Source organism: Pogoniulus pusillus, chromosome 12 (genome assembly GCF_015220805.1).
Source record: "Pogoniulus pusillus isolate bPogPus1 chromosome 12, bPogPus1.pri, whole genome shotgun sequence".
In the NCBI taxonomy this organism is placed as follows: Eukaryota; Metazoa; Chordata; class Aves; order Piciformes; family Lybiidae; genus Pogoniulus; species Pogoniulus pusillus.
In genome coordinates, this window is record NC_087275.1 from 1,336,550 (window position 1) to 1,363,008 (window position 26,459).

At 45.0% G+C, this 26,459-nt stretch overlaps 1 protein-coding gene across 3 annotated transcripts in view; it reads right to left on the minus strand.

Annotated features, from left to right (window-relative positions):
* DCAF6 (DDB1 and CUL4 associated factor 6) overlaps positions 1–26,459 on the minus strand; it is a 113,088-nt gene that overhangs the window by 20,517 nt on the left and 66,112 nt on the right. For 2 of the 3 annotated variants that reach the window (XM_064152238.1, XM_064152236.1), the window contains 5 exons: positions 20,064–20,123; positions 13,481–13,586; positions 8,729–8,841; positions 6,580–6,663; positions 6,084–6,408 (listed from right to left, as the gene is read on the minus strand). In XM_064152238.1, the coding sequence (XP_064008308.1) occupies positions 6,084–6,408; positions 6,580–6,663; positions 8,729–8,841; positions 13,481–13,586; positions 20,064–20,123 (688 nt within the window). The remainder of the gene's footprint in view (positions 1–6,083; positions 6,409–6,579; positions 6,664–8,728; positions 8,842–13,480; positions 13,587–20,063; positions 20,124–26,459) is intronic. The other variant, XM_064152237.1, reaches the window with a different exon arrangement.

Here is a 26,459-nt window from a genome sequence, read left to right on the forward strand (position 1 = left end):
GGAAGCTGTTAGCAGAGAGAGTGATTGGCATTGGAATGGGCTGCCCAGGGAGGTGGTGGAGTCGCTGTGGCTGGAGGTGTTGGAAGCCAAGCCTTGCTGGGGCACTTAGTGCCATGGTCTGGTTGATTGGACAGAGCTGGGTGCTAGGTTGGGCTTGATGGTGTCTTGGACATCTCTTCCAACCTGGTTGATTCTGTGATTCATTTTGTGTAGCTCTTTTGCTCACCCTGAATCACAAAGTACAGTGCTAAGGCAAGCCATATTAACTAGCCCCATTCCACCTGCATATCTCCTCATCACATTAAAAATCTGATGCTGTGGATTCCCTGAAGTGCCCATATTTTGTTTGAGTATTTAGCTAAACTCCTCTGTTGTACAAAACAGTTTTGTTTTTTTTAATTTAGAAATGTCCTCTGCAGTTCTTCACATATTTTGTTGAAAAGAGCATGTATTGACCAGCCCAATGACAACAGAAAGTTAAATCACTATAGAGCTTCCTTTAGGCACTGATCTCCCAGGCACCCAGCAACAGAACGAGGGGACACAGTCTCAAGTTGTGGCAGGGCAGGTCTAGGCTGGATGTTAGGAGGAAGTTGTTGGCAGAGAGAGTGATTGGCATTGGAATGGGCTGCCCAGGGAGGTGGTGGAGTGGCTGTGCCTGGAGGTGTTGAAGCCAAGCCTGGCTGGGGCACTTAGTGCCATGGTCTGGTTGATTGGCCAGGGCTGGGTGCTAGGTTGGACTGGCTGAGCTTGGAGGTCTCTTCCAAATTGGCTCATTCTATGGTTTGATCTTCACTTTTCCTACATCTCAGTAGCTACAGAAATGCTACAGAAAAACTCAGATGTAATATTCTCAACTATTTCTGTCAAAGAAATGCCTTTCTGTGCCAAAACTATTCCTAGATTCATAGAGTGGTTTGAGTTGGAAAGGACCATGAATATCATCTAGTTCCAACTCCCCTGGAATGGGCAGGGACACCTTGCACTAGCCCAGATTGCTGAAGACCTCATCCAACCTGGCCTTGAATACGTCTCCAGGGAGAAGGCATCCACAGCCTCCCTGGGCAGCCTGTTCCAGTGTCTCAGCATCCTTTTTTTGTGTCTGCATGTGCTCCAGCTATGAGTGGCTACAATACATAGAAACCCCAGTTGTTAAGGAAACCTCAGAGCTTTGCCTCTGCTGTACACTGGCCTGCAAATCACACTGCAAGAGGTCTGTGTGAGGAGGCTTGGGGTTTTGCTTCTTTTTCTCCCCCTCCTTCTCCCGGAGAGGCAACAGAAGTTACTTCTGATTTCAAGGCAGCAGGAGCAGACTGAATTAATGCCAGCAGAAAAATGCAGAGGTCTTGCATTTTTCCTTGTTTCTCTTTTTCCAGACTGCACTCTTTACAGAAGATACTTCTTGGTTTCTGGGGATTTTACCAAAAAATATTTCTAAGGTATATATTCTTTAAATATTGACTGTATTCTTCAAAATGCATGGGTAGAACTTTCCCTGCCTGCTCAGGTGTGCTTTTTAATGTGCAGCTGATCTATTATGAAAGGCACTGCAGAATACTGCCAGGTGATTCCTGGTCAGCATTCAGCTGGCTCAGCCTGCGTATCAGGGCATTATTACACACTTTGCTGCTGCTATTCTAAGTCCCTTTCCAAAAACTAAAGTGAGGCCAAGCTTTGTGCTTTTTTATCTGTTGCATACAGTTCAATGACAGGTTAGTGAGAAGCCAGGGTATCCTTGTTCATCAGCAGTCATACAAAAAGAGATTATGCCCCTGGGATCTATTCTTATGTGTGAGAGAGAAAGACCCAATCTTTGGCATGAAAACATTAGAAGCTGGATTTGGAGTAAAAATTCATAGAATCATAGGATCAACCAGGTTGGAAGAGACCTCCAAGAGCATCCAATCCAACTAATGGAAGCTATGCAAACACTGGATTTGCAAGACAACATTTTATAGAGTCACAGAATCAGTCAGGGTTGGAAGGGAGCACAAGGAGCAGCCAGTTCCAACCCCCCTGCCATGCCCAGGGACACCCTACCCTAGAGCAGGCTGCACACAGCCTCAGCCAGCCTGGCCTCAAACACCTCCAGCCATGGGCCCTCAACCACCTCCCTGGGCAACCCATTCCAGCCTCTCACCACTCTCATGCTCAACAACTTCCTCCTCACATCCAGCCTCACTCTCCCCACCTCCACCTTTGCTCCATTCCCCCCAGTCCTGACACTCCCTGACAGCCTAAAAGGTCCCTCCCCAGCTTTTTTGTAGCCCCCTTCAGATCCTGGAAGGCCACAAGAAGGTCACCTGGGAGCCTCCTCTGCTCCAGCCTGCACAGCCCCAACTCTTTCAGTCTGTGCTCACAGCAGAGCTGCTGCAGCCCTCTGAGCATCCTCCTGGCCCTTCTCTGCAGTGGAAAGCATTGTGCTTTACAGTGGGAACAGCACTCTCAGACAGCTGCCTTTAATGTTGTTTCCAGAACTGTGGACTTGGTTCTCTGTGTGTTCTTTTGTGCATAAAGACCAGCACCTAGCACTGACTGTCAGTAGAACTAGCAACGGGACAGACTGAGAAAGGTTTAAACAGCTTTTAGCATTCTGTTTCAGAAGGCTGCAGCCTATTTTGGTTTGGGTTTTTTTTGTCCTAGAGAAAAATTAGAAGTACACAAGGCACTTGGTGCCCTGGTTTGGTTGGTTGGAGGGGTTGGATTTGATGGTCCTGGACATCTCCTGGAATTGACCTGGTGTGTGTGATCTTGTCAGTGCACAAAGCACATTCACAGAAGGCAGACTATTATTGCCTTCCCCAGAAGAAAGAAAACCACAACAACTGAACAACAACCAACCAACAAGATTCAAAGCTGAAGAAAAATCTACTTCATTGCACCTACATTAATGCCATTAATTATCTTAATAGGATGACATCATGGATACAAAATTGTTAGATAAACTTGCTAGAATGAGATTTAGTAGAGCACTTGTTAGGTAACACAGTTGACTAAGTGAGGAAAGGTAAGCCTACAGAAAACATTCTGGTGGAGTTAAAGCATCAGCCTCGCAGGGAGTTCTGTTTAATATGTTGCTGATAGTCTTTGAGCCATAAGCAAGAGAGGAGAATGATACAACTGCAGCACACTTTCGACTCAGAGGATCTCCTCTAGGCCAAAAGTAATACTCAAACCATTAATCCTAGCAAAATCCAAACACTGCAGTGTGCACAGTTCTGGTCTTCTATAGTCAGGAAAGAAGTGGAACATGGAGAAGCACAGACAGCAACCAGCATGATGTTGGAAAACCCACACATTTTTACTGTTAAGAGTGAGAAAAACTTAGCACTTCTAGCTGAAAATGCTGAACAGGATTTAAATTACAAGAACTGGGCATGAAAAACTTACTTCAATCGAAAAAACAACTTAGCACACATCAAAGCCACTACTTCTCCCCATTATAGCACCCATTATAGCAGCAAAGTTTTGAGACAGCTTCCTGCTTGTTAAGGGGCCAGGAGGACTTCATATACATATATATGTATATATCTAATGTATAAATTTGATCTGTTTATGGAAAGGATTCTATGCTATAGTAACTATAGCAGAATATATATATATATATCTCAAATAATTTATATATGTATATAAACTTGATTTGTGTATGAAAAGGATTCTATGCTACAGTAACTATAGCAGAATATATATATATATCTCAAATAATTTATATGTATAAATTTGATCTGTTTATGAAAAGGATTCTATGCTATAGTAACTATAGCAGAATACATATATATCTCAAATATTTTTATATATATATAAATTTGATTTGTTTATGAAAAGGATTCTGTGCTATAGTAACTATAGCAGAAGAGAGGACTTGCAGCTCCTTTCATTCTATTTCACACGGGTTATATATATTAAGAAGGCTTATAGCTAGCCTTTGAGACACCAGTGCTTGCTTTCCCTGTGGAAATTCCAATTCCTTTGAGCACACAGAGGATGTTTTACTTCTCTTCAGTATCTCAGAAGGCATTTAAAAGTTCCTGAAACCAGCCTAGTAGGGAACAAACCATAAACGTGTATCTGACTGCTCAGAAGTTGAATTGGACAGCTTCACTGCTTACACACCAAAGCAAAATGAAATGAATTGGCCAGGCATTAAACCTGAGTAAGAAAAAAGCCTGGAGACAATCCTAAACCAAACCAGTCCTGACTGCACAGCAGCTTTTGTCAGGGGAAAGAATAAGGGAGCAAGAGATTGCACAAAGAATTTTCATTACATTATTAACTTAGTTTCATGATTGCTCCTATATGATAAATGCAAACTGCTACAGGGAGAAATCTTATTGCACACAAGCAAGGGAAAAAAGCATTTTGGATGAAGTGTAGCTTCATTGAAGATGTCCTGACTAGTGGGAAATGGTAACAGCTAGGCAGCATCTGGAACTATCATTCTTACTACCTTACTACTAAAGACTATGACTCTGTAGAGACAGCATAAGAGGAGAAGCTAAGAATCCTGCTGGGAAACAGAAACGGCATTAAAATGGCTTTTCACAGCTTGCTCTTCAACCACTTTTTGTAACCAACATCGGCTTTGCACTGGAAACTATTTCTACCATTCTAGATTTACCTACAATTGCTTAGTATTGCATGGAAATGTAACGGGTTAAGATGGAATCTACACAGATCAGCTTTCCTCCTAAAAACTGTCGTCTGGGGAGCAGAGTACTTGCTGCTATCACAGGCTCACAGGATGTCAGGGGTTGGAAGCCACCCAAGCTGGTCATCGAGTCCAACCCCCCCTGCCAGAGCAGGACCACACAATCACAGAGAACACATCCAGACAGGCCTTGAAAGGCTCCAGAGAAGGAGACTCCACAACCTCTCAGGGCAGCCTGTGTCAGTGCTCTGGGACCCTTACAGTAAAGAACTTCCCCCTTGTGTAGAGGCAGAACCTCTTTTGCTGCAACTTACACCCATGGTTGCTATGCAATAAGCAACCGAAGTCTGCTCTCTCGGTTACTTTTGGTGATGTGGTGGCTTATGACTTCTTACTTTTTAACTGCAAATTATTCAAAACTTCTTCTATACACAGCTATTAAATTCTTTCTGATTTGCTCCCCCATCCATACTGTAATGCTTCCTGTATAGCGTTTCCATTGTCAGCCTAAGCAATGAATAGCAAGGTAACACCGCCTTTGGACAGGTTAGGAGTAAAGCCAAGCCACTGGACATTAGGTTATGGAACATATAAAACCAGTAAGAAAGAGATTTTCGTAAGACTAATGGTAAACTTAACAGATGTTAAGAGATGTTCAGTGAAAGAATTATTGCAGCATTTGAAACATCCAAGAACTGAAATCAGTGAAGTAAATTAGCAGTACCAAAGTGGGGGCTACGTTTACTGAATGAGCAAACGAGTATGCATGACTGCTTATGTTTTACAGGAAAGAAATGCAACAGCCAAACCAATCTCACTAGAAGTGTCTTTTACTCATGAGGACAATTAGTAATGCACCTTTTTCAGCTACTGTCACCCACGCTGATACTCAATAACCAACAAAGTGTAAAGAGTGACAGACTCTCTCCTTCTGAGAGAGTGAAAAACTGAGCATCATCCTTAACGTATGTCCTACAAACTCAGCACTGCTAAACAGCAACAAAGAATCGAAAGCTCTTGCTTTGCCTAAGTAAGAACACCTCAAGTATAGCTGAAAGAAAATGTAGATTCCAGTAGCCTTTACACAAAGTTATGAACTTTCTATACTTACGTCTATGGGGAGAATAACAAAAAATGACTTGCAGACATTTAGCACTGAGGCATTCAGCAGGCAAGAAATAAGCACAAGCAAGTATTAGATCTGTAGGAGCTTGCTTGGCTAGGAAGGAAAACGTGGCTACACATACATAGCTGTATAAAAATAGCTATCCTACACATAGACAAATTAGACACCAAGCTCTTGGCCAGTTGTCAAAGAGCAATCTATTTTCAGTGAGGATATAAGGTATAGGTTTCTAGCTCTTTCCTTAAAAAAATAAAAGTGGGGGGAAAAAGCACTTTGGAAAGAAACAGCAGAGAAAAGTATTTCCCTGACCTGTGTCCTGGTCCTCCTCGATACCGTGCCCCTGGGATCAGAACAGGATCATCATCACTATCGTCGGTTTCTTGGAGTGCTGAGGTCCTGGTGGAGGACTCCTCTGGAGTTGCGAGCCCTGAGGGTTCTGGGTATGGCTGAAGCTGAGGTTCATCATTTGCAACAGAGCTGACAGCAGATGCAACACTTTGACCTGAAACTTCTTGATTCATGCTCTTCTCACAGGAGGCTTCTCCCTCTACGTTTCCAGAGACAGCATCAGCATCAGGACCATTTTCTTCTGGTTGGATTCCAGAATGTTCAGGACCAGATTTATCTGACGCAGCTAACAGAAAGTGTGGGTAAAATAAGTGACAGCATTAATGATTACATCCTGGTTTAGAAAACATTCCAAATGGTCACAGAAGTTAAATTATGCATACTGAGTTTCTAGTGAACATTTACTTTATCATTTTCTACTTCATACAACCTTTACTTGAAAGCATAGAGAACATACTCGCTTCTGTCCTCTCTACAGTTTGATCTGTAGTTTTCAGTCCTTCAGCACTTGCATCATCCCTGGGATGTTCATCAGGAACCCCTGAAGGAAGCAAGTTAAACTTTAATCACAGTGTTTCATTTAGACATGCTTCTGTAACGTAAGCAAATCTAAATACTAGAGCTCCTAGCTCCAACTAATCAAAGCAATGCCCTCCAAAGGCCACGTCACTTTACTGCAATCTCAGACACTAATCACTTAGAATCATAGAATCAACCAGGTTGGAAGAGACCTCCAAGCTCAGCCAGTCCAACCTAGCACCCAGCCCTAGCCAAGCAACCAGACCATGGCACTCAGTGCCCGAGCCAGGCTTTGCTTCAACACCTCCAGGCACAGCCACTCCACCACCTCCCTGGGTAGCCCATTGCTATGGCAAATGACTCCCATCTAAGTCACTATCTAGTTGTCCAGGTCTATACACTACCAAAGCAAAACCAGGTCTTTCTTGTTCCTTAATACACTCAATATGCCACACTCTGACAACTCTCTCTGTAGAACTAGCACTAGTACTCTTTAAAGAGATGATCCCTTACTGAAAGCTGTTATTTCTGAAGACAGAAGTTAGGTTCTCCCTCTACTAAAAGGATATTTCATAGAAAGTCCCATATCTCTGGGACCAGTCATTTGTCTTGACTGTCCTTTTGGCAATTAACTCAAGCAAGACAACCATAGGTAGCAAAATACACTGAAGGGTAGAAAGAAATGTAACAAAATGCCTAGCACTCATTTATGACTGCAGAGTGCAGTTCTTCCACTTTTTAATACAAACTGGGGCAGAACATGGCTGTAGGAAAAAAAACACGACAGAGTAAGGATTTAAGAACTGACACCAAGCCAGGAGCAGGTGTGGAGCTGTTGGAGGGTAGGAGAGCCCTGCAGAGGGACCTGGCCGGGCTGGATGGGTGGGCAGAGGCCAAGGGGATGGGAGTGAACAAGGCCAAGTGCAGGGTTCTACACTTTGGCCACAACTACCCCAAGCAGCACTACAGGCTGGGGACAGAGTGGCTGAGAGCAGCCAGGCAGAGAGGGAGCTGGGGGTGCTGGGAGAGAGGAGCTGAAGATAAGCCACGAGTGTGCCCAGGTGGACAGCAGAGCCAATGGCATCCTGGCCTGGCTCAGTGTGCTAGTTTGAAGCAGGCTAGAATGTTTTGGTGAAAAGAATTAGATTACAGGCTGTGAAAGGAAAACAGTGATGATGTCTGCTTCGCTCATAGGCTTGCTGAGATGTGTAGGAACAAGGAAGAAAAACAGATGGGCTGCTGGCTGAGCTGCATCTTACCCTCTAACCTCATCCTCTGTTCTGGACTAACCCACTTTGCTTCCTAACCCCCTGGCTGAACCTCCATTCTTCCTTGGGACTGGGGTAAGGTTGAGGGGGGCAGTGGGAAGGTGAAGGGGTGGTTGGGAGCCCCTCCTGGGGACTCAGGTTTCTGGGAAGGGAGTTGTGTTTCTGTATTACATTTTATTTTGTATATTTCTGTTTGTAATTGTATTTACTGTAACTATCTGCTTGTACATTGTGCTAGCTGTAAATATAAGTTTCGTTCAACTTCCAGAGCCAGCTGAGTCAAGTCTGGGTGATTTCCAAAGTGTGTAGGGGTGGGGAACACCCAAACCATCACAATCAGGAAGAGTGTGGCCAGCAGGACAAGGGAGGCTCTTCTGCCCCTGTGCTCAGCACTGCTCAGGCCACACCTGGAGTGCTGTGGCCAGTTCTGGGCTCCTCCATTCAAGACAGATGTTGAGGTGCTGGAAGGTGTTTGGAGAAGGGCAGCAAGGCTGGGGAGGGGCCTGGAGCACAGCCCTGTGAGGAGAGGCTGAGGGAGCTGGGGGTGTGCAGCCTGCAGAAGAGGAGGCTCAGGGCAGAGCTCATTGCTGTCTGCAGCTGCCTGCAGGGAGGCTGTAGCCAGGTGGGGTTGGGCTCTGCTGCCAGGCACCCAGCAACAGAACAAGGGACAGCTCTCTCAGGTTGTTTGGGGTTTGTCCCTACAAAAGTCATGTTCTGGCATGGCTGTATTCTGCTTTTGCTTGTGTGTGAGGCTCCCACTGTGTTCAGTGGTAGTCACAGACACTGCCTCAACACTACAGAAATTGTGCTGTATCTTACTTGTTTCTTCATCTCCAAGCTCTGACTCTTCTGAGGCTTTTTTGACAGAGTCTTCTTGACCTTCAGTTTTGCAATGACTTCCACTTCCTCTAGAGCTTGAATTTGTGCTGCTCCTGTCAACATAACATGTAAAAAAAAAAAGAAGCTTTAAAAGTATGAATAATGCAAATAGATTAAGACCTTTGCAATAGCACAGCCTGACCATCACCTTCCTCACTGCAGTCCCACAATTCAGTAACTTCTGGCAGTAGCTACAAGTAACAAACTTCACAGCAATTTCAATGTTTTTCATTTTGTCCATCACCACTCATCCCTTACTGTTCCTCTGCAACAAGCCCTGTGAGGAGAGGCTGAGGGAACTGGGGGTGTGCAGACTGCAGCAGAGGAGGCTCAGGGCAGAGCTCATTGCTGTCTGCAACTACCTGCAGGGAGGCTGTAGCCAGGTGGGGTTGGGCTCTTCTGCCAGGCAGCCAGCAAGAGAAGAAGGGGACAGAGTCTCAAGCTGTGCCAGGGCAGGTTCAGGCTGGATGTCAGGAGGAAGTTGTTGTCAGAGTGATTGGCATTGGAACGGGCTGCCCAGGGAGGTGGTGGAGTCACTGTGCCTGGAGGTGTTGAAGCCAAGCCTGGCTGGGGCACTTAGTGCCATGGTCTGGTTGATTGGCCAGGGCTGAGCTTGGAGGTCTCTTCCAACCAGGCTGATTCTGTGATCCTTTTTCTTAACTTCTAAAGGATTTAATGGCTTTTCAATAACACATATATCCTTTCACTACTCATACTTTTGTTTTGCGTGCATCAGTCATAAGAAATCTTCTCAGCAGTATTACAAGCTGTCAGCTGAGCACTAACACATACTTTTACCCCATCTTATTAAAAAAACAAAAGTGTCTAGATTCTCTACCACAAACCATCATTGCTGTGCCTTTAGAGGCGTGGACTTCTGATCTCAGGTTTTGGTCCTTGAAGTTCTGTTATTTCTCAAGACCTACTATCAGCTGGTGTCCTGGCAGGCTAATAGCCTATTAGATATCCTGGCTTGCCCCACCCTTCTGCTCATGGGGGAAGCACGGGCAGGAGCAAAACAAAGGCTTGGGCCATTATGTCCCCTCCCAAAGTGATAAACAGGTACCCACAGCTGTTCAGGTACTTGTTGGTGTCTTGCCCAACTAAGGGTGAGCAAGCCCTGGGGTCACCTAATATGGTCAGTTTGGCAAATGCCATCTGATTGGTGACTCTCTGTGGCCAAAGGAGCCTTTGCACTTAGGCAAGTCATAGAAATTGAACTAAGTTGCAAGCAGTTGTGCTGCCTCTGCCTCACTGCTCTGCCTCAGTGTGTGCTGCTTCTGCCTTGCTGCCTCTGCCTCACTGCTCTTGGACAATGTGTTCTGCTCGGCCCCCTGCTTCAGAACAGCTTGTCCCTGATGTTTTGGGCTTGAACTAAGTGCCTCAAGTTTCCCAGGAGAAGGCATTTAAGTGCCTCATGACATGTAAAGAAGTACCACTGACATGGTGCTCTCTGCACATCTGCAAGAGATGCTGCCTGCACCTCTGCAAACCTCTGTGCCAAGAGGAACCAGGATCAGGATCAGGTCAGAGATCCTCTGCCTCTTTCCCAGCACCCTGGGAAGATCCAGAAGCCTCTCAATGGCTGAGCAGTTCCAACACTGCCACAAAGAAGCCAGGGACTAGCTTGAAATTCCTACTCCCTGCAGTGAGTAGCACAGACTTTCCCTAGGGCTCCAGGCTGCCTATTTGTAAGTGAGGCAAAGCCATTGTGTGGCTAAACTTTTCCAATGTTCTGATTCTCCTAAATGAATGAATCCAGAAGCATCCTTGGGAAGTGTTTCCTGACCGAATCAGAACCCAAATGTAACTCATTTGTGTAGAGCTGTGGGCAGGGCTTGCAGGAAATAAAATTAACTTCCTCTTTTATAATTCCTGCCTCATTAATTGCCCCAAGTAATTCAGCTGATGTTTGGGATTTACTCCCTGTTATGTGTAGGTAATTACTGTGCAACACTAATTTCAGTTCACAATAAGGAAAATTCTTGCTCAGGAAATGTGTAACACTGAAGTTCTGAATACTGTCAAAACTAATGTTTTCAGACTCTGAAGGCAACCTTATTTGAGGCAATCCAAAGCTGCTCCTGAGCTCTCTCGTTCTGCTCTGTCCCACATCTGTGCTGGCAGCTGCAGCTTAGGCAAAGCACTGGGCGAATGAGGAGGCAAAGATGAGGTCTGGGAACTATAAGCATGGTTCCCAAGAATGTGGAATGTATTCTTACTTCTTGTTTGCTCATAACTAGCTGATATGCTACATAAAGAAGCATATAAAATAGAAGCAGCATAAATCATACTTGGTCTACATTCTTGAGAAACCAGCCTGGACCTAAGTGCTTTGAAGTTTTTCATTAAATATGAGACCTTTTACCCATCTTGATGAGCAAAAGCCTGTTGCATTTCTGTAACAGATTTGGAGCATGGAAAAAATGTTCTTAGCCCTCAAGGTATTTGTAGTAAGTAATGCATTGTTTCTGAACGAACAGACAGCCCAGAAGTGTGCTGCCAGACACCAAGGGAAGGACTTTTAGTATTTCATACAGCACTTTCATGAACTTTATCACAATCTAAGCACTAAAACAACAAGCAAAACCCCTAAACAAAACTAAAATCCCCAATCTTGTTCTGTTAACTCTGCTGTTTTACTGAATGTTACTTCGTTCATACCACTACCAAATGCTCCTTCCTCTCTCTGCCAGCACTACACTACCCACTACAAAAGCTCCATGAAGTTAGCATACTACCATGTTCACTTTCTGTGATCTATCTATCTATCTATCTATCTATCTATCTATCTATCTATCTATCCATCCCACCTTTAATATAAGCTCAGTTTCTTTATTGATCTATCTCACATTTAACATAAGCTTAGTCTCAGTACTGATCTATCTATCTATCCATCCCACCTTTGATTTTAAAGTTCAGTTTCTGTATTGATCTATCTCATCTTTAATATAAGTTCAGTTTCTGTATTGATCTATCTATCTATCCCACCTTTAATATAAGCTGTTTCTGTATTGATTGATCTATCTATCCATCCCACCTTTAATATAAGCTCAGTTTCTGTATTGATTGATCTATCTATCCATCCCACCTTTAATATAAGCTCAGTTTCTGTATTGATTGATCTATCTATCTATCCCACCTTTAATATAAGCTCAGTTTCTGTATTGATTGATCTATCCATCCCACCTTTAATATAAGCTCAGTTTCTGTATTGATCTATCTATCCCACCTTTAAGCTCAGTTTCTGTGTTGATCTATCTATCCATCCCACCTTTAATATAAGCTCAGTTTCTGTACTGATCTATCCCACCTTTAATATAAGCTCAGTTTCTGCATTGATCTATCTATCTATCTATCTATCTATCTATCTATCTATCTATCCATCCCACCTTTAATATAAGCTCAGTTTCTGCATTGATCTATCTATCTATCTATCTATCTATCTATCTATCTATCTATCTATCTATCCCACCTTTAATATAAGCTCAGTTTCTGTACTGATCTATCTATCCATCCCACCTTTAATATAAGCTCAGTTTCTGCATTGATCTATCTATCTATCCCACCTTTAATATAAGCTCAGTTTCTGTACTGATCTATCTATCCATCCCACCTTTAATATAAGCTCAGTTTCTGTATTGATCTATCCATCTCTCTATCTATGCCACCTTAGTATAAGTTCAGCATGTGGCAAACTATCAAATACTTTCTGGAGATCCAGGCAGCTTCCCTCTATTACACTGCACATTCTGGGTTCCCATCATTTTTGTTTATTTCCCATGTACTGCTTGTTCAAATACGTCTTCCTATAAGAGCTGTCCTAAAACCTTGAATATTGCTAGCATTTAAAAAGAGTAAGTCCTTCACTCTCCTCCTGTATTGCATTTGATGTTTATTGTTCACATGGTGCTCAGCCAAGAGGTTTGTTAAAATACTTGCTGTAATACAGAATATCTACGTGAAGTTAAGTTTTAGCAGTTAAGTCTAGTAGTCTTTGCTTCCCCAGTTACAGGTTTTTCTAACAAATAATCTTCCTGCCCCTCACCTTTGCTCCTTCTACACTCTACTGGCTTCTTAACATTGTGGTTACTTTGAGAGATGCTAAGATGCTTTAGTGATAAGACTTCAATACCAATTCAAGTTAGGGCAGTTATAGACAGCGTATACATTTATTACGTGAAAAGAATACCATCACTGTGAGATCTAAGCAGTCCACAAAGTTGGAATCCTAACCATATGCTTTTATCAACACTCCTTAGACAGAAACACTGATTGAAATACTGACTTTACAGTTTGGCAACTTGGGAACAGTGACATGGAAGGAAAAATATGAGCAGTCTGGTAGAGCAAAGAATTGAATCTTAAGTGCTAGCCCCTGGACAACCTATCCATCACTCCACTGCTTTGGTAAGATAGGAAACACTAACACTATGCTGGGGTTTGATGAAGATGGAACATTTCCAATTATGTTAGCATTAAAAAGGTTCACATTAAATATCACAAAACCCCTCCTGCACAAACTTCATGTTAATCTAGCTTCAGGTTAGATTAACTAGAGCCTTTTCAAACTGCCTGTATACACTGAAAATATGCATATACCATATGGAAAAGTAATGTATCTCTGTGCTAGATGACTGTAAGTTGTATGTAGTGATCAATAACCAGTGAAAACCAAAATCAACTTCTTACCACTCATCAGTGAAGTCCAGTTTTATTGTGCTTGTAGTTGTTCCTTCTGTGCTGTAGTGCAAACTCAAAACTGGTTCTCCTGTTCCTGTTCGTGGCTTATCACACTCTGTAAATATGGGGTTGACAAAGTTTGGATGGGTATCAGTAACATACATAAAGCTGTTAGAATTAGAAAGAGTAATTTAATTACCCTAACAAAGGCCAAAGGTGGTAGTAACATACACAATATCCATTTAAGAACCCTTATGGCCCAAGCAGAAAGTTAAAAAGGTTTAGAGTAAACACACAAAATGCTTTAAAAATGCCCTAAGAGCAAAGAAAGGAGATGCTAACCTTCAGCATGCAGGTAAATGAAACTGCAGATAGGTCTGTGTACACACAGCGTTATCCTTTAGCAGCAGACCCCTCTGTAACCAAGTTTATTAGCAGCAAGCAGATAACATGCTTTTCTAAGTGAGGGGCTTCGCCTCCTTAAACAGACACAAGGATTATGAGACTTAGAGACACTCAGCTGTCTACAACAGTCACCATCTCCTCTATGTATTTTCTTACTTAGAACCCAGTCAACTATCAGTATCTATAGAGCTGCTGTACACTGTCAACTAGTCATAAAAACAAGGTAAATTCATAGACTGAGAACTTTGGCCTTAAAAACCTTTCATACTGTAACTGTTACAATCCTGTTCAACATCTTTATTGATGATCTGGACAGGGGGACTGAGTCCAGCATCAGTAAGTTTGCAGATGACACCAAGCTAGGAGCAGGTGTGGAGAGGGTAGTAGAGCCCTGTGGAGGGACCTGGCCAGGCTGGATGGGTGGGCAGAGGCCAAGGGGATGAGAGTGAACAAGGCCAAGTGCAGGGTTGTGCACTTTGGCCACAACAACCCCAAGCAGCACTACAGGCTGGGGACAGAGTGGCTGAGAGCAGCCAGGCAGAGAGGGAGCTGGGGGTGCTGGGAGAGAGCAGCTGCAGAGGAGGCAGCAGTGCCCAGGTGGGCAGCAGAGCCAATGGCATCCTGGGCTGGCTCAGGAGCAGTGTGGGCAGCAGGACAAGGGAGGTTCTTCTGCCCCTGTGCTCAGCACTGCTCAGGACACCCCTGGAGCGCTGTGTCCAGTTCTGGGCTCCACCATTCAAGAGAGCTGTTGAGGTGCTGGAAGGTGTTTGGAGAAGGGCAGCAAGGCTGGGGAGGGGCCTGGAGCACAGCCCTGTGAGGAGAGGCTGAGGGAGCTGGGGGTGTGCAGCCTGCAGAAGAGGAGGCTCAGGGCAGAGCTCATCATTCTCTAGGAGGTTGTGGCCAGGTGGGGTTGGTCTCTTCTGCCAGACAACCAGCAACAGAAGAAGGGGACACAGTCTCAAGCTGTGCCAGGGGAGGTCTAGGCTGGATGTTAAGAGGAAGTTGCCACCAGAGAGAGTGATTGGCATTGGAATGGGCTGCCCAGGGAGGTGGTGGAGTCACCGTCCCTAAAGGTGTTGCAGCCAAGCCTGGCTGGGGCACTTAGTGCCATGGTCTGGTTGATTGTCTAGGGCTGGGTGCTAGGTTGGGCTGGGTTCCAACCTGGTTGATTCTATGATTCTAAGTGTAAGAACTTGCAAAGCAAACTATTATGTTTGAAAGCAACAAAGCCAATCAAATTGAAAACCACTGCAAGTTCACCAAGTATCTGCTGCACACATGGTTTAAAGGATGTTAAGTGTGGCTCCTTTAAAACAGAGCTGCTGAGTGGCATCCATTCACCACCACCCTTGAGGAGCATTCATGGTCACAGTCTCTGCACGTGCATGGCACAACTGCCATTACTACTGAATGGGCTTTGGGCAATACTGAGAGATTCTGTAAGGTACCATGAGACTCAGCCCCACTGCAGAGTGCCACTCTCAGAACTCACACAGGAGCTTACTCAGGGTGAGACACCACTCAGTAGCCTATGTGTGGTAACTTTGCTTTTCAGCTTTTTGTCTCGTGACTGTTTGGACGAAATCATGACATGTTTTCTTTGCTTTATAGAGGACAGAAGTCTGACTCAAGTTTACTTAAGTATTGGAAGGAGACTGACCCTAATAAAAGAAAAGCTTCAGATCCCCTGGTTGTGAATCTATGATTCTGTGACATTAGACAAACTTCAACAACAATTCTAGCATCCAATTCGAGCACAGACCCACAAACGCCCCCACTAAAAGAAAGGCTATTACTAAAACAGCAATGGCTGCAATACTGCCACAGGACATAGCAATTAAATAATACTATTAATAAGTAATAATTAATGCAATTAAATTCTAGAACCACAATAATTTAACCTACTAGCCAATGCTCCTATTTTTAACTGCTGACAGGGAGAAGCTCACAAAACTGGGGCAGTGATCAACTGCTCCAAAGAATTCTAAATTCTGAAGAGAAATGCAATAAAACAAACAAGCCAAACAAAAAACCAACAACAACACCTCCCCCCCCCCCAAAGATTCTGAAAGACAGATTAAAGTGTTCATATGTGAAAGGGAATGAAGCAGTACAACCATGATCTTAATCATTGATAAGGCATGGGCCTTGCTCTCTGCAAAGCTCATAGCCTCTCTAAAGGAAAGCTTCCAGTTACACTGCAGCAAGAATAAAACTGATCAAAAGGAAAGCTTTCAGTTTGTGAAAGAAACTGAGTAAGAAGCTATCTCCTGGTGGAGCACGTAGGTATGTGGAACAACAAGGACATGCTCTTTCTTAACCAGAGAGGTGCCTTCTCCATTTTTTTTTGGTAACCTATCAGCAAACCTCTCTTAGTATAAAAGCTTGTTCAGATTCTGAGCATCTCATCTTACACAAGAACAAACACTGATTGTTCCAATATACTGCACTGGTCAATAGGAAGCTGGACAGTGAAAGAGCAAAAACAGATCACTGGAGAATTCTTTACCTTCCTTGTCACAGGTACAGGCAGAACATAACCTCTGAATTGGGAATCCAGATAGGTAAATTTACTGCCTTGAATAGTCCAAGACAGCCACCAAACAATGACTAAACAGTAACTTGGTATTGCTGTGCAATACTTCAGCACAAAACAAGTTACCATTGCTGAGCAAAGTAACCAAAGACTGCTACCCTACAAGGAACCTAAATGAATATGGAGCTCAGCCCATGCTACCATAACAGTGCTTTCCTCTTGGAAAGTCTCAACACCAACACATTTAGCCTAGGTGCATAAAGCCTGACTGCACTTCCAGAGGAAGCACTGCTCCTATGCATTCACACTCAAAAGTCTGGAACTGGGCTCCTCAATTCCAGAGAGATGTTGAGGTGCTGGAAGGTGTCCAGAGAAGGGCAATGAAGCTGGTGAGGGGCCTGGAGCACAGCCCTGTGAGGAGAGGCTGAGGGAGCTGGGGGTGTGCAGCCTGCAGGAGAGGAGGCTCAGGGCAGAGCTCATTGCTATCTACAGCTACCTGAAGGGAGGCTGTAGTCAGGTGGGGTTGGGCTCTTCTGCCAGGCAAGCAGCAACAGAAGAAGGGGACATAGCCTCAAGCTGTGCCAGGGCAGGTCTAGGCTGGATGTTAGGAGGAAGTTGTTGGCAGAGAGAGTGATTGGCATTGGAATGGGCTGCCCAGGGAGGTGGTGGAGTCGCCGTGCCTGGAGGTGTTGAAGCACAGCCTGGCTGGGGCACTTAGTGCCATGGTCTGGTTGCTTGGCCAGGGCTGGGCTCTAGGTTGGGCTGGCTGAGCTTGGGGGGGTCTCTTCCAACCTGGCTGACTCTATGATTCTCTGTAGGAGGCAGTACAGACCATGCTGGGCCTTACAATGAAGCACAGGTCTGAAGTTATTGAGCTCAGAACAGTTCTGGAAAGCTCTATATCCATTCCAACTCTCAATCAGTTTGACTGGGAGGCAGAGTTCCTCAGCTGAGACAAACACATACCCACTGAGTTTCATGTCCTCACAGAACTATTTATGAGGACCTACCTCTGCAATAGCTGACATAGCAGCTGGTTGTGGGCCTGCTCAACTATCTGTCACCTGGCTGGTATGGGTGTCACCACAAGAGAATAGTAACTAACATGCAAATATGTAGTAATATCGGCTACTGGTGTGGCTCCTCTGCACGTGGGAAGCAGTACTAAGACAGCATCTGATGCATATGCACATTCACACTTCCAAGAGAACCCAAGGAAGTCTTTGGCTTCAGGTTCCCTCTTCAATCACACCAATCCAGGTAACACCTTACACTGAAATCATTGCCTTCATGCTGCAGCAAATCTCAAATCCACCCTGTTACAACCACAGCTCAAAATAAAGCCCAGTGCCAATCACTGCAATTGCACTTTGGACACATGGGAATGGCCTAAGAGCCCCTGCTGGACTAGAATGGCACTTACAAGTGTATGCCTTTGTAAGAAGCACCGAAATAGGTTTCTGCTAGTTTGAGCCTAGCAGGGATATTTTAGTGAGAGGAATTAGAGGATAGGCTGTGAAAAGGAAACACTGGTGATGTCTGCTGCACTCATAGGCTTGCTGAGATGTAGAAGAAAACATAGATAACAGAGCTGCTCTCTGGCTCTGGCTGCCTGCACTTCTCTCCCTAACCTGCTGTCTGTGTAACTAATCCTTCTGCTTCCTAACCCCCCTGGCTGATTCTCCAAACCCGCCTTGAATGTAAGGATGTCTGGGATAAGGCAGAGGGGTGGAAAGGAGGTGGCAGGGTGGTTGGGAGCCCCTCCTGGGCTCTCTGGTTTCTGGCAGGGCTGTTGTGTTTCTGTATTACCTTTAACTTGTCTATTTCTGTCTGTAGCTGTAACTGTTGTAACTCTCTGCTTGTCTCTTGTGCAAGCTCCATCCCTTAACTCCCAGCTGGCTGAGTCTAGGCTGGGTGATTTCATAGGAGTGGGGGGGTGGGTAACTCCTAAACCATCATAGCAACTACTATAAACATGGGTCTATGCAACCAAAAATAGCAGTACAGAACCTAGTTTTTACGGCTGCTGATCCTGTTTGAAAAGAAATCTGATGCAGAATTGGTAAGAGATTCCTGGGACCAAACCTTCTGGTTTTATCTTTGTTGTCAGATGGGTTTAAACCACATCACTGAAAAAGTGTCATTTTTTCCTAAATCTTTGCAATTGTAAGAAGATGAGTAGGCATACAGACTTTCTACATTAGTTCTACCTTGTTCTACTCTCATAAAATAATGATTTCTTTCCTCCTTGCAGCAGACAGCATAACCTGGCAAACTGTTGAGCTAAACCTGATCTATTGGAGGGTAGGAGAGCCCTACAGAGGGACCTGGCCAGGCTGGATGGGTGGGCAGAGGCCAAGGGGATGACACTCAACAAGGCCAAGTGCAGGGTTCTTTGGCCACAACAACCCCAAGCAGCACTACAGGCTGGGGCCAGAGTGGCTGAGAGCAGCCAGGCAGAGAGGGAGCTGGGGGTGCTGGGAGAGAGGAGCTGAAGATGAGGCAGCAGTGCCCAGATGGGCAGCAGAGCCAATGGCATCCTGGGCTGGCTCAGGAGCAGTGTGGGCAGCAGGACAAGGGAGGTTCTTGTGCCCCTGTGCTCAGCACTGCTCAGGCCACCCCTTGAGTGCTGTGTCCAGTTCTGGGCTCCTGAATTCAAGAGAGATGTTGAGGTGCTGGAAGGTGTCCAGAGAAGGGCAACAAAGCTGGGGAGGGGCCTGGAGCACAGCCCTGTGAGGAGAGGCTGAGGGAGCTGGGGGGGTGCAGCCTGCAGGAGAGGAGGCTCAGGGCAGACCTCATTGCTGTCTACAGCTGCCTGAAGGGAGGTTGTAGCCAGGTGGGGTTGGGCTCTCCTCCCAGGCAAGCAGCAACAGAAGAAGGGGACACAGCCTCAAGCTGTGCCAGGGCAGGTCTAGGCTGGATGTTAGGAGGAAGTTGTTGGCAGAGAGAGTGATTGGCATTGGAATGGGCTGCCCAGGGAGGTGGTGGAGTCACTGTGCCTGGAGGTGTTGAAGCCAAGCCTGGCTGGGGCACTTAGTGCCATGGTCTGGTTGCTTGGCCAGGGCTGGGTGCTAGGCTGGGCTAGCTGAGCTCGGAGGTCTCTTCCAACCTGGTTGATTCTATGGTTCTCTGATGCACAGAGAAACACTACTTCTTGTTTAGCAGAAATGGTGTAGGTCAAGAAGCTCTGAAGTGTAAGAGATGTTCCTGAGTTACTCAAGCTGTAGAAGTATAAAAACCCTGCACTTTTCTGCACAAGTAAAACAAATTTGGCATTATGTGATTAGAAGTTACTTCAATCTTTGCAATTGCATTTTGATCCAAGAAGAATCACTCAGAAAAACTGTATCAAGAATTAAGTTTACTTTGCATGTAAACCCAAATATCTGCAGTGTGTCTGTAGCACACAAGACATTCACTGTAGCTACATTGAACACATTAAGGTGGCTTTGGCAAACAACAGTTAGCCTTACTCTGTTACTCATATTGAGGGTTAAATAATTAATGAGTTTCCAGCAGATCTGCTTACAGAAGTCTACTTTCTGCATCTGAACAGCATTTTTAGACTGATTATCATCATGAAAGGCAACTTTAAAAGGAAGCATTGCAATCAACTATGGCTGCGTATAGCGCATTTCCTGTCACACGCACCCTGTTGCTCATCAAGTGACATGGATCCAAGCTGTTTGTTAACCACTGAAGAAGGAGAATCTGAAACAAAAACGAGATTTCAACTTAAAACATAAGCAGCAGAGAACTGCACAGCAATGTCACGATCAAATATTAGTTTAAAATAAAAAAATGCAAAGCAGCAACGTAAGGAAGCTTTGGGTTTGCTTTAGGAGCAGCCAAATTGCGTTATTTCAGGCATGACAGAAGCAAAGCCACTCGTTTCAAACCATTACATACTCAGTTAGGTAGGCATTGAGCAGCCTGAAGCTTGCTGCTATGTTGATATCAAAAATGCCTATCCATTACCATGTTCTTCTAACATGTCAAGAACCATGACTCCTAAAGCCTTTGCTCCAACTCAATGGCACTAGCATTTCAAACCATCTGCCAGACTTCAGAACGTTTATACTTTCACATCATCCACAAAGTCTTTAGTATTTATACCCAGGAGCATCCAATGTGGAAGATGAGACTGCTTGCAGCTATACCAGGGCATAGGCTGTTTGTAAAACATGAAAGCACCAAAGTACATCCCGTAGGTACGGCCATCCAGTAGCTCTGTATTCCTAGTGGCTATACCTCTGGGGCATCTGATGACTGAGAAGGTGTCTTCGTGAGTTTATCACAGTACCAAACCAGTCAGTCTTATAAAACTGCTCATCTAATCACAGAAAAACAAATAAATCAAATGAATCAAACCCCTCAGCAGTTAAGATGCCTTCCCACTCCCCCTCCCCCCTCAACTGGACACTACCAGTCAATAACTTCATTATCAGCAGCACTGCACTCATACAGATGCAACATTCAGTGTCTTCTGTATTTTGCTTGTTGCTTCTGAAGACAAATCTTACTTTTGTATTACCTTAAGATGAGCTGGTCTACATACATTAGTGCAGCATTTCAAAGCTATTGGCTAGGCTATCTTGGTTCCATTTGTTAATCTTCTGTTATAAACAAATCCACGCGAGGCTAAAACGCTTGAATAGCCTCTACTGTAAACTGAGTCACAGTCTGCCAACATCACCGCACGCTGAAGGACTTTTAACCTACATTTAAATCCTGTATGAGGAATTAGCTTCTCCTACAGAAGCTAATTTCCAAGTTTGGGTCAGAATCATAAGCATGACCCATTTTGCAATGCAGCCACAAAACCTGCTAAACCCACAACCTGATTTAAATGCATATCCTCAAACGATACTTCACTGCCAGTCACTGGTACAGGAGTCAGTTTGCTGCCACAGTACACTGATGCCTAGTGCAGGGCAGGGGAGAAGGTGTGGAGACCAAAGGCCAGGAGAATCTGAGCAGTGCTAGTTTGAAGCTAGCTAGAATTAGATCACAGGTTATGAAAGAGAAACAAATGATGATGTCTACTTCACTCATAAGCTTGCTGAGGCGTTTAAGACCAAGAATCCAAACACAGACAAGGGAGTCACTCTTCACCTGAGCTCTGGGCTGTGTTTTCTCTCTAACCTCACCCTCCATCTCTCTGATGAACCCGCTTTGCTTCCTAACCCCCCTGGTCGACCTCCACTCTTCCTTGGGGCACAAGGCAACATCTGGGGTAAGGAAGGGGAGTGGGAGAAGGTGGCAGGGTGGTTGGGAGCCCCCCCTGGGGACTCAGGTTTCTGGGAGGGCTGCTGTGTTTCTGTATTCCCTTTTACCTTGTCTATTTCTGTCTGTAACTGCATATACTGTAACTATCTGCTTGTGTACTGAGCTAAGCTGTAAATATAAGCTTCATTCCATTTCCAGAGCTGCTGAGTCTAGTCTGGGTGATTTCCAAAGTGGGGGGGGACACACACACCCAAACCACCACATCTTTTATATTGGCACTCCAGCGTGGGGCAAATAAATTTTGAGTGATTGTTAATTAACTCTGGGAATCAGAATGAAGCTCAGTGTGTTTTGGGAAATGGCCATAACTGGACAACACAAAATTGGTTCTGTTTTGTCTTCACCTTTGCTCAGCCCTGTCCATACCTTGCACCAAACACACCCAGGCCAGACCGCTGCATCTGTCAATCTAGGTTTGGAACATAGCTCTTAAGTATGAAACTTGTACTGTTCAGTGTATTTCACTTTTCAAAACTGAAGTCTGCCTTTCACATAATTTTACAGCTTCAGAGATCACATCAGGTTGGAAGGGACCCTCAAAAGTCATTCTGTCCAACCCCCCTGCAGTGAGCAGGGATACCTCCAACTGTATCAGGCTGCAAGAGAAGTATTTAGAGTGGCACTTTTTCAGTGGCATAGTAATCCACTTCTCAGAAGCTGCATCAGAGCAAAAAGCTGATGGAAAGGTGCAGAAGTCATGGCGTGATCTAGCTGTGTTTCAGCTAACTCAGCACAGCGACCTGCCTGCCTGCCTCTCTCAAGGGCAGGCTGCCTTTGATCGCTGCGGGATTCACTTGTATCAAAAGCGCTAAAGGAAGGGGAGGTCTCGGACAGCAAACTGAGAAGGCTAATAACAAAAGACAGTGATTCTCAGCTGCCCTCTGTTCTTGCACAGTAATTCTTTCTATGAGCTTAAATGTCCTTTATTAAAAAGGCATCTCATGCTCCAAGCATTTCACTTGGCTGGAAAAGCTAATCTCATCAGCTGTTTCATTCAGACCCAGGAGGACAGGGGGAGTAAGGCTGAGTAGCGTATAAACAGAAGAACTTAGGTTTACTGCCCTTATCAGCACTTCCAGATTTTGATAAGCCCTCACATTATACAAGAGTAAGTAAAAAGTAGCTGTGTTTCACCATGTGCACCATTCAACCACAGTGAGTGAGAAGCGAAAAGCTTTCTGGGCAGTTGTCCATGCCAATGCAGGCTTACACCCCCCCACATTTCACTATCACCTGGATGTTCTCTTACAATTTTGTGAACGCCTTTCATGTGCCACACAAACATTTCTAAACCTCACAAGGAAGCTTCCTAAATATTCCAATGTGTGTAGCAAAGAAAAGAGCTCAGTTTGGGGTACTTTGTTTTGTCTTTGCCAAGTCTCTGGAAGCCACAAGAGAACCAGCACCTCTTGAAGTGGCACCGCAGTCTGAATCCCCACACCTCAGGCAGGGGAATAAACACGAGCATGGAACCAGCCTGGAGAAGTTCAGGTAAATGCCTCTTTTTTTAATATATGGCTTTGTTTTGTAAAGCTTCTGAAAAAGTACTTTCATCATTGATGATAAAGCTTTTGGAAAAAAGTATTACCAAAACTGTGCCATATAGTTAAAAAAAACCCAAAAATCCAAACTCTTACCTGAGCCTTCACAGACTGGGTCTATATCCCCATGGCTGTAATGCCACCAGTACATTCTAAACTGGAACACCACTTAAAGGGGCAACTGGAGATTCACAAATTTGGGCAACCTCAAATAGAAAATAGAAGATAATTGCAAAGTCAGTTATATGCTGAAGGATCTTCCATAGTTTGGGCACTCAGCACCTGACTCAAAGTATTAGCATGCTACCTCTGCTGTTCTGCTTGAACAAAAATTCCTCTTTATAGCACTGTAACACTGGCTCCAATGTGGCATCAGGCCTGGAGCAGAGATCTGCTTCCTAAACTGAGTACATATAGTGGACCTCAGCCTAAGAACTGCCTCAAGGGAGGTCACAGCCAGGTGGGATTGGGCTCCTCTGCCAGGCAAGCAGCAACAGAACAAAGGGACACAGTCTCAGGTTGTGCCAGGGCAGGTCTAGGCTGGCTGTTAGGAGGAAGTTGTTGGCAGAGAGAGTGATTGGCATTGGAATGGGCTGCCCAGGGAGGTGGTGGAGTGGCTGTGCCTGGAGGTGTTGAAGCCAAGCCTGGCTGGGGCACTTAGTGCCATGGTCTGGCTAATTGGCCAGGGCTGGGTGCTAGGTTGGGCTGGCTGAGCTTGGAGGTCTCTTCCAACCTGGCCAACTCTATGATATTATGCATCTGTTTTAATAAGTAGGAATAACCACTTTGTACAGCCCATGATCTTTCAGTAATGTATTTTGGCCTTCAAATAGACACATTTCTGTATCTGTGTGCTTACAAAACATGCAAAGAATCTAGTGACTAGCATGGTGGTCAGTTCTTTGCTCTTCCCAGAGAGCACCAGCACAGGAATTCATTTGTCCCACTTTAAACACAGCACATAGACTTTGGAAACAAAGTTAGGTACAAAAAAATAGACATAGATAACTCAATCCAAATTTTCCTCTTCATATTTTTGTGAGGTGATGCACACTTCAGAACCCCCTATGTGCACCAGTCTATAATGCTGATTTTTGTAAAAAGTTTTTTCACTCAAGACCACATTGCTCAAATTCACAGAATCATAGAAGCAGCCAGGACAGCAACTCCACCACCTTCCTGGGCAGCCCATTCCAATGCCAATCACTCTCTCTGACAACAACTTCCTAACAACATCCAGCACAGACCTCCCCTGGCACAGCCTGAGACTATGTCCCTTTGTTCTGGTGCTGGCTGCCTGGCAGCAGAGCCCAACCCCACCTGGCTACAGCCTCCCTTCAGGTAGCTGCAGACAGCAATGAGCTCTGCCCTGAGCCTCCTCCTCTCCAGGCTGCACACCCCCAGCTCCCTCAGCCTCTCCTCACAGGGCTGTGCTCCAGGCCCCTCACCAGCTTCATTGCCCTTCTCTGGACACCTTCCAGCATCTCAACATCTCTCTGCAATGGAGGAGACCAGAACTGGACACAGCACTCCAGGGGTGGCCTGAGCAGTGCTGAGCACAGGGGCACAAGAACCTCCCTTGTCCTGCTGCCCACACTGCTCCTGAGCCAGCCCAGGATGCCATTGGCTCTGCTGCCCACCTGGGCACACTGCTGCCTCATGTTCAGCTACCACCTACCAGCACCCTCAGGTCCCTTTCTGCCCTTCTTTCCTATAATACACATAAAGCCCTCAAAAGGAGGGGTGAGGTAGGTAATGGTGATGTGTACATGGCATGCCAGCACGGTGCAAAGCAGCAATTAACAGCAGGTTAACAAAGTTTTGTTTCCTAGTAGACTGCAGGTAGCACATCACTACCATTGTTTAGATACTGCACAGGATCTAAATTCCACCAAAGTGTAAGTGAAAACTAGTCTTTGCTGGAGAAAGTATTCCATAAATAAAACCCCCATCACTCCAGCTCACCACAGTTCCATAATTTAATGAAGCCACTGTCAAAAACTTTGAATCCCCTCAATCACTAAGCAAAGGCTTGAAGACATCGCAGATGTGAAGCATGAAGCATTTGCTGCTGAAACAGCTGCCAAACAGACATCATACTTGTGAAAGGTACCCACTAAAACAAAGGCACTTGGCCATTGCAGGAGGAATTCTCTTTTTGCCCTCTATGCCAAATCAGCTCAATGTGAATCATTACTCTGTCAACTCACTTTCACACTCAACAACATAAACTTTTGACTGCATCTGCTAAGAGAACATGCTAGAGGAGTTGGGGCTCTGCAGCCTGGAGAAGAGAAGGCTTCGAGGAGACCTTGGAATGGCCTTCCAGTATCTGAAGGGGCCTACAGGAAGGCTGGGGAGGGACTACTGACAAGGTCTTGTAATGACAGGATGAGGAGGAATGGGTTTAAACTGGCAGAGGGGAGATTGAAACTGGATGTTAGGAAGAAGTTCTTTGCAGTGAGAGTGGTGAGACACTGGCACAGGTTGCCCAGGGAGGTTGTGGAGCACAGAATCACATCAGTGTAATCGAAGATCACATTGGGTGATTCTGTGCTCCACAACCTCCCTGGAGTTGTTCAAGGCCAGCTTGGATGAAATCTTGAGTGACCTGTTCTAGCAGGAGGTATCCCTGCCTAAGGCAGGGGGCTGGAACTGGCTGAGCTCTGAGGTCCCTTCCAACCTAAACCATTCCATGATTCTACCAGTCTATGTTTTTTTGAAGCAGCAATGGTTAACTCTTACAGATACAGCTTAGAAATCCTCAGGTAACTGTTACAAGTCCTTAGTGTAAGGGACACAATAACTACCACACAGTCTAATTTTTTACTAAGCCTGTAAAAGCTGTCAGCTCTTGGCAGTTTCTACTCATGCCTTCCTCCATGGCTGGTGTAATTGTGTCGGTCTGCAGTTACAGCTGATGTTCTGTGATATAGAACAGCAGTTCTATATAAGGATTAAGAACGAAATACACCTCAGGAGAAATTACCTTTGTCTCTAAACTAATGAACTAATCAAAAATTACAAGAATAAATTTCCCAGAGAACTGTAGCTGAGAACTTTCAGCCCTTGGCCAGAAGCTATGGTGCTATTCTGCACTGTCTCAGACATATTTTAGAGTGTAATGTTTTTGTGTTTGAAAACTTACAGCTAGGATATGCCTGAAAACTGAACACCTCCTTCAGGAGAGAGCAGCAAAGTCAACCTTGCAGGAAAA